At 33.8% G+C, this 16,217-nt stretch overlaps 1 protein-coding gene across 1 annotated transcript in view; it reads right to left on the bottom strand.

The window, feature by feature from the left end:
* Positions 1 to 16,217, bottom strand: part of LOC107744939 (type I inositol 1,4,5-trisphosphate 5-phosphatase-like) — a 179,246-nt gene that overhangs the window by 78,338 nt on the left and 84,691 nt on the right. The window contains exons 5-6 of the mRNA XM_016558771.1: positions 6,915 to 6,978; positions 5,407 to 5,510 (exon numbers count right to left, since the gene is read on the bottom strand). Coding sequence (XP_016414257.1) covers positions 5,407 to 5,510; positions 6,915 to 6,978 — 168 coding nt within the window. The remainder of the gene's footprint in view (positions 1 to 5,406; positions 5,511 to 6,914; positions 6,979 to 16,217) is intronic.

Raw genomic sequence — 16,217 nt, 5'->3', positions numbered from 1 at the left:
AAAATTTAATAAAATAAAACAAAAATAAAAATGTATAATAATATTACATTATAGTAAAACAAGATTAAATTAATTTTTAAAAAATCCAATTAAATTTAATTATGCTATTTTAAAACAAGGTTAGACAAAATAAAATAAAACAAATTGAATCATAATAATAAAATAAACCGTTGGTTATCCCTTACATACAGTATATAATATTATTATAATATAATAACATAAGACAAAATTAGTCAAAATAAAATAAAATATTTAGAAATTATATTATTATAAAATAAGAAAAATAAAATATGATAAAATAAAACAAAAATTCATAATAATATTACATTACAGTAAAACAAGATTAAATTAATAAAAAAAAAAATCCAATTAAATTAAATTATGCTATTTTAAAATAAGGTTAGACAATATAAAATAAAACAAATTTACATTTAGTCATTTAGCAGACGCTTTTATCCAAAGCGACTTACAAATAAATTACAAATGTAATCATAGTAATAAAATAAAATAATACCATTATATTTTAATAACATTAGATTAAATTACATAAGATAAAATAAAATAAATAATACAATAAAATGATACTACTAAAATAAAAAAATAAAAAATAAAATAAATAAAATAAAATATTCCTTTAAATATGGACAGAAAACTATGCAGCCATTGGACAGGTCACTGCAATAAAATACGATTAAGCTAGACAAAATAAAATAACAGAACGTATAACTAAAGTGAAGTATTCCTTTAAATGTGTGCAGAACGCCGGATACGGTCCGGTCGGGTCAGTGACAGATGAACGCTCGTCAGCGGCGAGGAGAACAGGCAGCACATAATCTCATCTCCGATCCAGCCTCGTCACGGATCCACTGACCTTCAGTCACTAATAAACAGCAGCCGTGACTGATGAAGAGCCGCGCTGAAACACCCCTCCGTCTCAACACAACACATCAGACACATTTCACATTCAGGGGGCTAGAGGTGAATCACAATCATGTGAGAGAGAAACATAACACAAATCAGACTCAACTGAGACTTCAGAGTCGGAAAGGTTTGCTTTCAATTTCATGCATGAAAAATACATTATTTAAGGTCTAACTGAACTGTCAAAGCGAACAAATTACAACAAAAATATATTACTGTATTATACTATTATGCAATATTATACGCTGAATTATATTTATGAATTGTAATAACACAAGACAAAATTAGATCATAACAAAAAACAAAATCAAATATTATCATAATAATATTAGAAAATAAGATAAGGATTAAAACAGGACTAATAAAATAAAAATTATATAATATTGTAATAAAATAAAATTCAATTATTTAAAATAAAACAAAAACATTATTATTATTATAATAAAATAAGATTAGTAAAAATAAAATAAATAAATTAAATTATATTATAAATAAGAAACAAAATAAAAAAATAAAATCAAATTCAAACTATATTACATTATAACAAAACTTAGTTAAAATTTAAATAAAAGTTTTAAAATAATATTATATTATAATAAAAAGATAAAATAAATTAGTCAAAATAAAATAAAATAAAATAAAATAATATAATAAGTCAAGGGTACAAACACACATCGATCACAGCTGCCTCGCTCTGATTGGCTGCTGGGGAAACCGCCGGCTGTCAATCAAAGGCGGAGTGCAGGTGATGTCATCGAGACGTCTGACAGACTGACGGTTTATCGATGAAGCGGCTCGAGAACACAGTCCAGAAGAAGAGAGGAACTCCGGATAGAAGTGTCTTCTATTCAAAGAACAAAACTACTTCCAACAGATCTCCGTTTTTGCAGTGCATGCTATCTTTAATGCATTTAACTTTTTGCATATACAGTACATATAAAATAAAGCAATAAGCCCCGTGAAGCCGTGGTTTACGGTGAATTTATAACAGTTAAGAGGCGTTGTTAGGTACGACGTGAAGCAGAGTTAAACCTCTTAGCTGTTATAAATTCACTGTAAAGAACACAGTCCAGAAGAAGAGAGGAACTCCGGATAGAAGTGTCTTCTATTCAAAGAACAAAACTACTTCCAACAGATCTCCGTTACTTTTTAACTGTCTGGAATATCTATGTAAATAACTTTTATGTACTTCCGATTGCACTGCACATACGTTTTTTTTGTCTTGTTTTCCAGTGCAAATGTCAAAAATACTGAGGAAGAATTTATTTATATTTATTTTTATTTTTTTGCAGTGCATGCTACCTTTAATGCATTTAACTTTTTGCATCTACAGTACATATAAAATAAAGCAATAAGCCCCGTGAAGCCGTGGTTTACGGTGAATTTATAACAGCTAAGGGGCGTGTAATGATATTAATAAAAACAGTATTCTTCCACCAAACAATGTAGTTCCTCAGAAACAGTTGTGGTTGCTACAAAGTGGTTGCCGAGCAACACACAAACGTAAACAAAGGTGTATGTTACTTTGTAGAGTAATTTACAACAGCTTCGAACGTGGCTCAGCCAATCAGAGTCAAGGACCGGAACTCTCCGCTTTATAATAATTATTTCACAATTTTAGCACTTTTAGTCTTTTACAATGTTATTTTATTTTGTCTAATTTAATCATATTTTATTGCAGTGACTCGTCCACCACCTGCAGATATTTCGTGTTTTCTGTCCATATTTAAAGTGAATATTTTATTTTATTTTAATTTTCAATCTCCAATAATTGTATCTTGATTTAAGGATGTTCAGATATTGCCACACTTGAAAATGACAAAAATACTTGTTTTTTTGTTTTTTTTGCAGTGCATGCAACATTTAATGCATTTTATTTTATTTATCCTATTTTATTGTAGTGACCTTTCCACCAGCTGAAGACATTTTTTGTTTTGTTTTGTTTTGAATCTTCATTTTGCATCTCAACTAAATGTATCTCGATTTAAGGATGCAACATGAATTTAAGACTTTCTGCTGGGCTTTAATGGGTGGAATGGTGAATTAAGACTCATTAAGACCCTCAGAGACCCTGATTAGAAAACGACAAGCTGTTTGCTCAATAGTGTAGGAAGGGTTTTTCAGATCAAACATCACTGCAGGGGTTTGGCCGTGTGATAACAGATCGCTAACAGCGCTGAAACACGCGAGCAGCAGCCCAAAGCGTCCCAGCAGCGCTGCGTAATAGGATTCTTTAGGGAGGCAGATGGATGGCGAATCCGAGCGGTTTCATCTACTAAAAGACGGCATAAATCACGGGATGAAGCCGAGGTTATCGCCAGCCTCACGAGAAACCTGCATTAAAGCATTAGTGAAATTAATTCATCTTTCATAAGAGGTTGGAGCCGTATCTGTGATCTACGATAACAAGCAATTTCTCACTACTGAGAAAGCCCTTGATAGACTACACAAATCTGCTGCTTTAAACGGCCCGGCATTATGTGGAGCGCTGCTCTCCGGAGATTCATGAGCGCGTAAATCAATGCATCGCAAACTTTTCTCGTTCTGTTTCCTCTGTGAAGGTGCGGCGCTTCTGCAAACGTCATTGTTTTCTCATCAGGAGGAAGCATGTTGTTTGTGAAGCGCTGGAGATCGTAGCGGAGCGTGAAAGGCCAGCGCCAGGTTTTTGCATGTATTTACGGGCCGCTGTTTGCCGGAGCGTGGGAGACGGATGGGAGCCGCGGATCCGGCAGACACGAGCGCTTTATTAGTGCATCAGCCCTAAAGAGCACAGATATGAAACACTGCCTGCAGTAAATCACACCGCTCAAGCGTCACCACATCCACAAACTAACATGCTCCAAATACAACCAGACCAAACAAGCCAAACCCAACTTCAGTCACATTTACTGTATGCAATAATCAACAATTATCAATGAGCTGTAGCAAAACATTTAAGAAACCAAAGGGAAAAAAAATATATATATTGTGCTTAATTACAATAAATGCACAATACTATATATGTATAGATGTATATAAATATAAAACCCATAAACCAAAATACTAATTACTATTGATGCACCACAATTATTTTTCATCAAAATAATCCTAATTAAAGTTTTCATTTAGTCGAAAATGGAAACCAGAAACAAGGTTTATTTAATAGTTAATTCATTAATTACATTTATTTAATAATCAGAACTCAAATGAGCTGTATAAAAACATTTAGCCCTAAAATTGACAAAGTTTGAATGCTTTTAATATCAAAACATAGAGCACGAAGCTTATTGCAATTATTGGATGGTAGGCGTTACAATTAACAACTGAAAACAGCACAAATGAAGATCGATTCAAAATGAGAAAAATCTAATAGAAAAGAGAAAAATGTATGGAATTTCTGTGCATAAAACAAATTACTCCAATACTCCATTAATTTGAATGCTTCAAACATCTTAAAAGCCAATATAATGCAGATGTACACTACCGGTCAAAAGTTTGGGATCAGTAAGACTTGTAAATCTTTTCTAACAATATAAATCTTTGCTATCACTTCTTATCAATTTAACACGTCCTTGCTGAATAAAAGTTTTAATTTCTTTCAAAAAAAGAAAGAATAAAAATGTACAGACCCCAAAATTTTTGAACGGTAGTGTATATTGTTAGAAAAGATTTATATTTTGAATAAATGCTGTTCTTTTTAACTTTTTATGCATCAAAGAATCCTGAAAAAAGTATCACGGGTTCCAAAAAAGCTCTGATTATAAATCAGCATATTATACTGATTTCTGAAGATCATGTGACACTTTATACTGGAGTAATGATGCTGAAAATACAGCTGCGCATCACAGAAATACATTACATTTTAATGTATATTAAAATAGAAAAATTTTATTTTACATCGCAATAATATTTCACAATATTAATTTTTTTCCTGTATTTCTGATCAAATAAATGCAGCCTTGATGACCAGAAGAGACTCCTGAAAAACATTTTTGACCCGTAGTGTATATATATAAAATATGCTTAAATTACAGTAAAAACTGCTGAAATGAAATTCAAAGGCCCCCATTATTGGATATTTCATTTAGTGTTTCAGCCATAATTATGACAAAGCTGCTTGTTTTCTGTTTTCCACATATTTATTTGTTGTTTTGGGGGTTTTTTTGTGTGCAAAAAAACTTTATTAATATTACACAGTAAGTAAAGCTCAAGGAACATATTAAAATAATTAAAAAATCCTTATCATGTCCCCTTTAAATACATTATTTTTTATTTTATTGTTAATTATTGTTACTTGTTACTTAAGTTACTTATTTTTAAATTATTCAAATGAACAATACTGCGATCCAAATTAAGCAGGGATGCCATATTCCTGATTTAAGATCGAATCAGTCAAGCGCTCATCTGGACATCAGAGAGACGCTTTCCTCTCAATATGAACCTGAAATCTGAGGAAATGTGACTGAAGCAGACATCTCTGCAGTTATTCAGAAGGAGCAGACGCACCTCAGGGAAATAGTCTTGAGGAAACTTCTCTTTCTCCAGCGTGGCTGCGCTCAGAAGAGCGTCCGAACACACCTCCTTCCCAAACACCTTCCTGAACTTCTTGGCTGCGTGAAGGAAAACGAGGAGGAATAAAACAGCACTGATTAACATGCAAACATGTTCAGAGACTCTTATTAGAGTCCGAGAGATCAGGGCAACTGCGCCACCTACTGCTCACACACACAAACCACAATTTACTTTTGAGTTTTTGTCTAATTCTCATGACACCGAAAGATGATTACCATTACAAAAATATAGTCTTTTTTAAGTATAAAATTTTTTAATTTTTTTACATTTGCATCAGCATAATTTACACAAATATAAAACCAAAAGGAAAAAGAAAAAAAAGTGCTTAAATGCATTAAAATTATTTTTTTTAAAAATAATAATTTTAAGGTAATTAAAAATATATGCATATTATTTAATTATTTGTTTGTTTGTTTTTATTTATTTATGTTTTATTTTATTTTTAATTTTAACTACATAAAATCTCATGGCTATAATGCATCTAGATGCTTTATTTGAATTTACTTTTGAGTTTTTGTGTAATTCTCATTATACTCAAAGAAAATCTAGTCTTTAAGTATAAAAATTATATTTTTATTTACATTTATATCAGCATAATTTAAATAAATATAAAACCAAAAGGAAAAAGTGCTTAAATGCATTAAAATTTAAATAATAATAATAATAATAATTTTAAGGTAATAAAAATATATACATTATATTTATTTATTTATGTTTTATTTTATTTTTAACTACATAAAATCTCATGGCTATAATGCATCTGGATGCTTTACTTGAATTTACTTTTGAGTTTTTGTGTGATTAACACCATAGTCATTTTTACTATAATAATTATTTTTTACCTTTATATCAGCATAAATTAATTACTCATAAATAAATCAGCATAAATTAATCAATTACTAGCCTGTTTAAATACTTTCTTTTTTTTGTGGAAATGCACGTCGCTGTAAAAAATAATGCCACACTGGGAAACACTTCTTTTTCACTGTTCTTTTTCTTGAAACGTGCTCTTATTTTCCTGTCTTGTGGTTTTGCGGTGAAATATGATTCATTCGGGTTTTGTGAGTCTGATGGAGAGCGTGATTACGGCCATCATGTGGGAGATATCGTGGTCTTTAAGAGCTCCGGGTTTGAGCGGGGCTGAAGGGTCCGGCGCGGGCTAATGCTCACACCGCTGTAATGGGAGTGGCTTTAATTAGTGTGACCGTCGGGACACGCGACCTCTGACCCCTACCGCTGATGAGGTCACCGCTAACTGTCCAATAGCTTGAGTGCACTATTACCACAGGCTGAAATCTCATGAATTAAATCCTAATATTAATAAGCATTACTATTTCCTATCGGTAACTCCATTTTAGCATGTTTTATGGCTTCTGAAACAACCTTGACCGCGCCGGATCTGATGGGATTGATGGCACGCCGTATTAAAGGGACACACGTACCTTTGAAATCAAACTGCTGGATGTTTTTCAAGGATTCGTGGATGAAGTAGCAACATCCCAGTGCCTGAAAGACAAAGAGAGAGACATTACTCAACATGGAAACTCAAAGGTGTGGCTTTTCTGGTCTGCAGATGTGCACCTGTGGGATTTCTTCACCTGTTTTGTGAAAATTGGGGTTTGCCGATATATCGGCATTTTTATTATCGGTTTGGCTTATATATCGGAAGCATTATTTTGAAATATATTTCATTTCAGAAATTGTTATGCATGTGTTTTTACATTAAATATTGTGATACCATATATATCGGCTGTATATCGGTTATCAGCCACCAAGATATCATCAAAAAAAACTATATCAGCTGACCAATATTTAGTAATGTAGAAAAAACCTCTAAGTGCCTCCAATTAATTTATTTTGAAATATATTTCATTTCAGCAACTGTTTTGCATGTGTTTTACTATTTTTAAATTAAATATTGAGATATTATATATGTATCATCTATCAGGTGCCAAGATATCGGCCATCAAAAAAAATCCATAGCGGTCGACCACTAAGTACCAAATACATCAAAACACATCATATTTAATCTGTTTTGATTGAATTTCAGCAATTGTTATGCAAACCTTTTTTTTTTTTACAACTTTTAGATAAAATATTGTGATATCATATATATCGGTCATCGGCCATTAGATATCATCCATAAAAGAAAATCCACATCGGTTAACCACTACTTTGTAAAGTATCAAAAATACATCTAAATAAATACATTTTGAAATAGATATAATTTTAGCAAATGTAATGCATGTGTTTTTTTTTTTTTTAATTAAATATTGTGATCTCATATATCGGCTTTATACTGCCATTGGCTGCTAAGATATCGGCAACAAAAAACCCATATTGGTCGACCACTACTTAGCCATTATAGGATATAACATATGTTAATAGCTTTATTAAGAAACTATTATGTAACTTCTTATGTAACTCCTATATTCTGAAGTCATATATATATATATATATATATATATATATATATATATATAGGCTGCCAAAGATATCAGCATTAAAAAAGTCCATATCGGTCGACCACTGCTTAGTAAAGTAGCAAATACATCTAAAACCAGCTGAAATGAGCACTTTTATTACTGTTGGGTCAATAATGCATCATTGTAGTGAGATTTCTCAGCAGATACGGTTCGCAGAATATCAAGTGACGTCAGTCGTTTTTCATAACTTTATGTGTTTATGTAAAACCCAACACCACAAAAGAGCACAAACTTGCTCTTATGAATATGGCTGCTAAGATATCGGCAACAAAAAACCCATATTGGTCGACCACTACTTAGTAAAGTATCAAAAATGCATTTAAATACATATAATTAAATCTTTTTTTAAATAGATTTAATTTCAGCAAATGCTATACATGTGTTTTACATTTTTTTAATTAAATATTGTGATATCATATATATCAGCTTTATATCGGCCGCCAAGATATCGGCAACAAAAAACCCATATTGGTCGACCACTACTTAGTAAAGTACTAAATACATCATATTAAATCTATTTTGATTTAATTTCAGAAATGATGTATGCATTTTTACTATTTTTTTTAATTAAATATTCTGAAGTCATATATATATAAATATTGTGATTTCATAAATATCGGTCATCGGCCATTAGATATCGGTCATCAAAAAAATCCATATCGGTTGACCAATACTTAGTAATGTCACAAATACATCTAAAAACATCATATTGAATATGTTTTGATAGAATTTCAGCAATTGTTATGCAAACGTTTTTACATTTTTTAAATGAAATATTGTGATATCGGATACATAGGTATCCGATACCAATAGATATCGGCCAACAAAAAAAATGAAAAAATCCATATCGGTTAACCACTACTTAGTAAAGTAGCAAAAATACATCTAAATAAATCTATTTTGAAATAGATTTAATTTCAGCAAATGCTATGCATGTGTTTTTACTTGTTAAAATTAAATTTTTTGATATCTTATATATCGGCTTTATATCGGCCATCAAGATATCGACAACAAAAAACCCATATCAGCCAACCACTACTTAGTAAAGTAGCAAAAACATCGAAAACCAGCTGAAATGAGCACTTTTATTACTGTTGGGTCAATAATGCATCATTGTAGTGAGATTTCTCAGCAGATACGGTTCGCAGAATATCAAGTGACGTCAGTCGTTTTTCATAACTTTATGTGTTTATGTAAAACCCAACACCACAAAAGAGCACAAACTTGCTCTTATGAATATGAAGGAAAGGCCTCTTTTCTTATGTAACGAGTTCACGGCGCTCAAATATAACATGTAAATTATAGCCAGAGCCGATTCTGTCAAAGCGCTCGATCTGAGCCGCTCAAAGCAGCACAGTCAGAGTTTAGCATGACCAAAGATTTACTTCAATAGGATTATATTCTTAATTTTTACCGAACAATCAGACGGTTTCTGTGTCTGTCGACGGCCCAAACAAACGGAGCCCGCAGGCGTAAGGCGCCGGGGATTTGATGCGGTTCACAGTTCACTAACTGCTTTTCTGAGGGGCTTTTGCACCTCCAGTCCTCAAGTTGGACTAAAAAGAGCAAAACCTGCTTCCTGTCCGCTCAGGGCTCAATGCAGCGGCCCAAAACTGTGGGCTAAAGCTCTCAATAGTGTCTAAAGACGCGGAGAGACGCTCAGGAGTCATGGGAGACGGACGTCCCGGCATCAGCGAATACAAACGCTCAGAGAATACAGTTAGGAAGCAAGAAAAGAGCACAATAGAACTGGTTAGAGACGGACTGAATGGCCATCTGACGCTCTCAGGTTCTCTCTGCTTCACTGATCTTCACACATATGCAAGGTCCGACTCCAAAATCAACACTCGCCAAGATCCGACCCACAGTAAAAACTGGCTTGGCGAGTAAATATGTTGCGTGCCAGTTGGCTGGTGACTTTATTAGGACCTGCAAGAGAAACTCTTGAGTCTCTTCTGCTCACCAAGGTTGCGTTTATTTAATCAAAAATGCAGTAAAAATTTTGAAATATTTTTACAGTTTAAAACAGCTGTTTTCTATGTGAATATCTGTTAAACTGTAATTTATTTCTGTGATGCGCAGCTGTATTTTCAGCATCATTACTCCAGTCTTCAGTGCCACATGATCTTCAGAAATCATTCTAATATGCTGATTTGCTGCTCGAGAAACATTTCTGATTATTATCAATGTTGAAAACAGTTGTGCTGCACAATATTTTTGTGGAAAGTTTAATATAATTTAAGTTTGAAATGACTTGTACAGCCAATTTGTTTATACTTAAAAATTTTACAGCAGCAGCCAAACTTGAGTTTTTAAGTAGAAGTAGGAAATTAATTTTTTCGTGTTATATCTTATTGCATTATTGACAGATATTCCTGCATTTGATTTAAATAAACTCATCTGACATAAATGGGTGTTTTTTGGGGTCAGACATGCACTCATAAAGAGTGAAACCCAGTTCCAGAGAGCAAACACTGGTCCTAAATAAAGTTATTTTGTGTGTCTGTGAATGAGGAAGATGCTGCTGATGAAGATGATGGCGGTGGACTGGCACTGAAGGACTGTGGGCACAGAACCCCTCCTGCATTATTTATGAGCGCGGCGCGGCTCATCTTGAGATTAAACATGTGCTGATTTGTCAAAAGCACAAACAGAAGGTCCCGCTCACCCCAGCGTTCACATTTAATTGATGAGAACATTCCCGGCGCGACCCGGGCGGCCCGTCGAGGAGAGGCGCGATGAAGGTCAGTTTCCAGGAAAGGCTTCTGTTTATTTCTGTTTGCTTTAGTTTATGTGCCGTTTCACCTCAAACGGAGACGGAGACGCCCATTCCACAAACCAACTGTATGAAGCAGCAGACGATCGATACAAAACACATTAATTCACCAAACAACTCAATTCAGAAGAGCCACATTACATCTGCTCTTACAAAACACTGAAGAACGAAGAAACGCAGCACATATAACAGGCATAAAAAAGACATAGCAAACAGTCATGGGGAGGTGAGAATCTAACTAAAAATAACTAAAACTAAAACTATATAAACATTAAATATTTTTAATTTGTAATAAAAATGACAAAAATTCACAAAAAATACTAAAACCAAAATTTAATTTAATTCAAAACAATAAAATCAACTTCTACTTTGTTTTTACTAATTTCGATATGTCATGAACGCACCAATAACCAATGCAAGCAGGGTTATTATAGGTAGCTAAAATTAAAACTAAAATTAAAACCATAAAAAAATTAATTAGGGTAAATAAAAAACGTTAACAGAAATAAAATAAATAAATAAATACAATATTTCAGCTAGTTGCCAAGGCAACATTTCTCATTATAATTTATTTTAACTTTATGTAATAAAATGGTTAAAACTAAAACTGAAATAAAAATGAATACAAATTACACAGACTTATTTTAACAAAATAACATTTTACCGCCCAAAGCTTATTCATGTGCATTAAAATATAAACTATATGAAGATGGTTCACGGCATAATTTCTCTGATCTGCTGAGCATTACGAAAGCTATGATCAGTGTTTGCAGTACTTCTTCAGATAATCACGACACCTCAGAATAAACCATAAACACGGCATCATAATCACAGATAATTCCAAACACAAGCTCTAATGAATATTTAAAGTCAGAGTTCAAGCCGGTCTCCTCCTGAGCTCTTCATGAAGAAGCTATTATATTAGCGGCCCGCAATTAATCCATTTGTCCCGCGCAGTGACAGACTCCAAATATTAATTGGAGCCGGACGGCGCTGACACGAAACTCTTATCTTTTAAGCGGCGCTTTACAATGGCCAGTGTCAAGCGTATGTTTGTCACGTCCAGCGTTATTGATTACCTGCCAGATTCACTCCAAATAATTAAAAGTGTATTTTACATATTTATAAAGCGGACTGTCACGGGCGCTACTTAATTTTCCATTAGTAAAATGCACTCTGTTAAGTGCGCGGCGCGGGCCGGACGAGGAAATGAGTAATCGCCGTAATTGTAGACAGAAAGACAATAACTGAGCCATAAAGGCAGATTTTATTGGCCGCTCTGACAGCGAAGGTCTCTAACCCGGGTTTGGACCGGACCGAACAGAACCAGGACAATACGTCGAGTGCACTGACTGCAGGTAAACAACAACATCCTCTACACAGGGTTATTATAACTAAAATTAAAAAAACATTTAAAAAAATAACATTATAAATAATTATAACTAAATATTTTTTATAAACTGTTTAGTTTAAATTTAATAATTACATTTTTAAAAACTGTATAAACATTTTTTTAAAATACCAATATTTTTGTAATAAAATTTTCATGTTTATTACACATGTAAAAAAATATATTGGTATTTTTTTTATGTTTATAAAACTGCACAATAATAACTAAAACTTTACCTGAAATTGTGAAAACAGAAAATATAAAAATTCATTCTAAATAACAATATTAACAAAAAATTAAATGTTTCACTTCAGCTAGTTGCCAGCATCTCATTTTTGTAGTTTAAATTTACGTCCTAAAGCAACTACATCTAATAAATTTAAAATTAATTAAAACTATACACAATATACATATAATATATTTTAGTTTGTAATAAAAATTATAAAAAATATAATTATTAATTTCATTTCAGCTAGTTGCCACTATCTCATTATTGCATTGTTTAAATTTACGTACTAGAACAACTACATCTAATAAATTAAAAATGAATTAAAACTAAGCACAAATATATTTTTAAAGATAATATAAAGATAAAATCTAAGTCAAAATAATTAAAAACTGTAATAGAACAAACCGTTATTAAAAATCCTGTAAACGGCCGTTAGCAGAGGCCAGAGACGCTGAAGACGGACACAAAGAGGAGAAAATACTGTAGCAAGTTCACTGTTCACGATGCACGAAATATAGGAAGAAAATCCAAACACTGAATTTTATATGAATGTGTTTCTGAGGAGAACTGGCTGTTTTCAGAAATAGCGTTTTCTTTTCTTACTGCATATTAAATTAGTGTTAATACGCGCAGCGCTGCTGTGTTTACAGCGGTAAAATGAATTAAAACTAAGCACAAATATATTTTTAAAGATAATATAAAGATAAAATCTAAGTCAAAATAATTAAAAACTGTAATAGAACAAACCGTTATTAAAAATCTAACATTCCGCATGAATATGTACTGCATTCTTTAGTCAATAGCCAGTTTTCTTGTAAGATCTGCAGTAAGAGTACATGAAGCACAAGGAAGCCATGAATCACCTACAACATTTGCACTGAAATAACATCATTGCTAGAGTAAAGCGCTGCTGAAGGCCTTCAGACGAGACACGGGCTGAGCTCCGCGGCACGAATCCACTGACCTTTCATGGATTTTTTGCAGTGGCTTTGAAAAATGAGCCATAAAGCAAACATAAAAGTGGTCATTTTTCCACAGCGGTCAGACCTTGATTCCTCTGAGAGTGTGACCGGTGTGTGTGAGGATGAGCCACCAGACACTCATCATGTGTGAAGAGAGTCATCACACGTGTGTGTGTGTCACGGCAGATCTCGAGTGTGTGTGTGTGTGTGTGTGTGTGTGAGCACAGCGCTTCACATCCAGACACACCGACTTCACAAGTGAAGATGCCACATCTAGCAGATATTCTTTATAAACTTCTTATAAACATTTAGTTAGATTGAGTCTGTCTCAGTTTGTTGTGTTTCTTCATGTCATTCCAGACAGACTGGATGATGATCAGATCAGATCTCTGTGTGGAGTAAAAAAATCTCACTGCATTATTACAATCAATGTCTAAATGAATGTTTGGAAATGTAAGCTGCAGGGCTCGACAATAAGGACTGCCGAGGGGCCGGGGCCAGCGTGAAAGACGTTCGGGAGAGTAGACGGATTTGTCACTTGCCCGATCGGGCCACTGCAGCATCGTCACAACATTTGATCATTTGCATGTGTTTTTAAGCCTTGTTAATTTAAAAATTCAAGCGATTCTGTGAACAGCCGCGTCTCTGACACGCGCAAGCTGCCTGAACGGGCAAATACATATAAATGTATGTCAAAATAAACGTCCTGGCAAGTAACTTTGTAGCTTTAACAATGATTAATCTATATTTCATTTATACACAGGAGTACAGATGCACCGATCTACCGGACATTTTTTGTTTTATTTCAGACTATCTTCTGTTCCGTGCTTGCACACAAACTGCACTGCAATCATTTTCCCAATGGCCATTTGTGTGGAAATATTACGTTATTATTATACTTAGTCTGTAAACGGCCGTTAGCAGAGGCCAGAGACGCTGAAGACGGACACAAAGAGGAGAAAATACTGTAGCAAGATCACTGTTCACGATGCACGAAATATAGGAAGAAAATCCAAACACTGAATTTTATATGAATGTGTTTCTGAGGAGAACTGGCTGTTTTCAGAAATAGCGTTTTCTTTTCTTACTGCATATTAAATTAGTGTTAATACGCGCAGCGCTGCTGTGTTTACAGCGGTAACCAAGGAAACGCTGTATTACTGTTCCATGAGCGCTGCTGTGTTTACAGCGGTAACCAAGGAAACGCTGTATTACTGTTCCATGAGCGCTGCTGTGTTTACAGCGGTAACCAAGGAAACGCTGTATTACTGTTCCATGAGCGCTGCTGTGTTTACAGCGGTAACCAAGGAAATGCTGTATTACTGTTCCATGAGCGCTGCTGTGTTTACAGCGGTAACCAAGGAAATGCTGTATGCTGTCAGAGAGTGAATCTGCGTCTCATTCAGCCCACCTGCTGTTTCTGTTTCATGCAGATGTTTTATGTAGCATAATTTGACAAAGCTAAAGTCAGGTTATTCTGTTTTTGCTTCAGATTTTGAAATTATACAGTCAAATATAAATCAAACACAGCACATGTTTTTTGTTGTTGTTTTTTTTGGATCAATTCATGATTAAAATGACGTGGTTGACTCTAATTACAAATGGCAATGAAAAATCAAGGTGCAACACAGAGTGAAGAATATGCAAATGTTATTTTATATGTGATTTTTCCATTTTTGTACCCGAACATCTACAAATATAAAAACCTAAAGCATCATTTCATTTCTATCATATTCATTTATATACAGTGTGTGTGTGTGTGTGTGTGTGTGAGCACAGCGCTTCACATCCAGACACACCGACTTCACAAGTGAAGATGCCACATCTAGCAGATATTCTTTATAAACTTCTTATAAACATTTAGTTAGATTGAGTCTGTCTCAGTTTGTTGTGTTTCTTCATGTCATTCCAGACAGACTGGATGATGATCAGATCAGATCTCTGTGTGGAGTAAAAAAATCTCACTGCATTATTACAATCAATGTCTAAATGAATGTTTGGAAATGTAAACTGCAGGGCTCGACAATAAGGACTGCCGATGGGCCGGGGCCAGCGTGAAAGACGTTCGGGAGAGTAGACGGATTTGTCACTTGCCCGATCGGGCCACTGCAGCATCGTCACAACATTTGATCATTTGCATGTGTTTTTAGGTAATTGGTTACGTCGCAATGTTGGAAATATTACTGTTTTAAACCATGAAGGCGAGCCAATGGATATCACACACAAGCAACGTGCAAACTTTGAGCAGGAGTTACACCGGTGAACGTCATAATCTCAGTCAATTAACTGCAGAAAGTGAAAGTAAAAACGGAATAACGGAGTAATGATGGAGCTTTCTGCATCTGACGCGCTTATTCTCTCAGAGACGACGAGACGAATCTACTTCAACATATGCTGGTAACGGTATAGAGTTAACTGTTTCTAATACTACATAGTGAAAATAATGAGAAGAAACATATTTCGAGTTAAACAGGTTGTTTTTGAAAGTCGGTGCTTGAAATAAAAGCTTTTTATTTCATTGATTTGTATTGATGACTGAAGTGTTAATGTTTTAATCATAGGCCTATATTTCATTGTATAGACCCGTTTTAAAATACCTTTTTAAAAAAATATTTTAATTGAGGAGTAAATATATAGCCTAATCTTTTGTTATCCTCGCAGCACATCAGTTATTTGGTAATTATTGCGGAGCAAATTACTTGTAATTTTAATTTAATAATAAAAGTAACTTCATAATAATAATAATAGGCCTAATAAAAATAAGAATGTAACAGGCCTACATTAATTGGAAATGCCAAATATCTTAATATTGCCAATAATAGATGTTTTATACAATATCTCTGGCTATCGTCGATACAAGATCATTGTCTTTCGACGCACCCCAGCAAGAGGAGGTTATCGC

Source organism: Sinocyclocheilus rhinocerous, unplaced genomic scaffold, assembly GCF_001515625.1.
Source record: "Sinocyclocheilus rhinocerous isolate Xijiao unplaced genomic scaffold, SAMN03320098_v1.1 scaffold881, whole genome shotgun sequence".
In the NCBI taxonomy this organism is placed as follows: domain Eukaryota; kingdom Metazoa; phylum Chordata; class Actinopteri; order Cypriniformes; family Cyprinidae; genus Sinocyclocheilus; species Sinocyclocheilus rhinocerous.
This window is presented reverse-complemented; position numbering and strand designations above follow the sequence as displayed.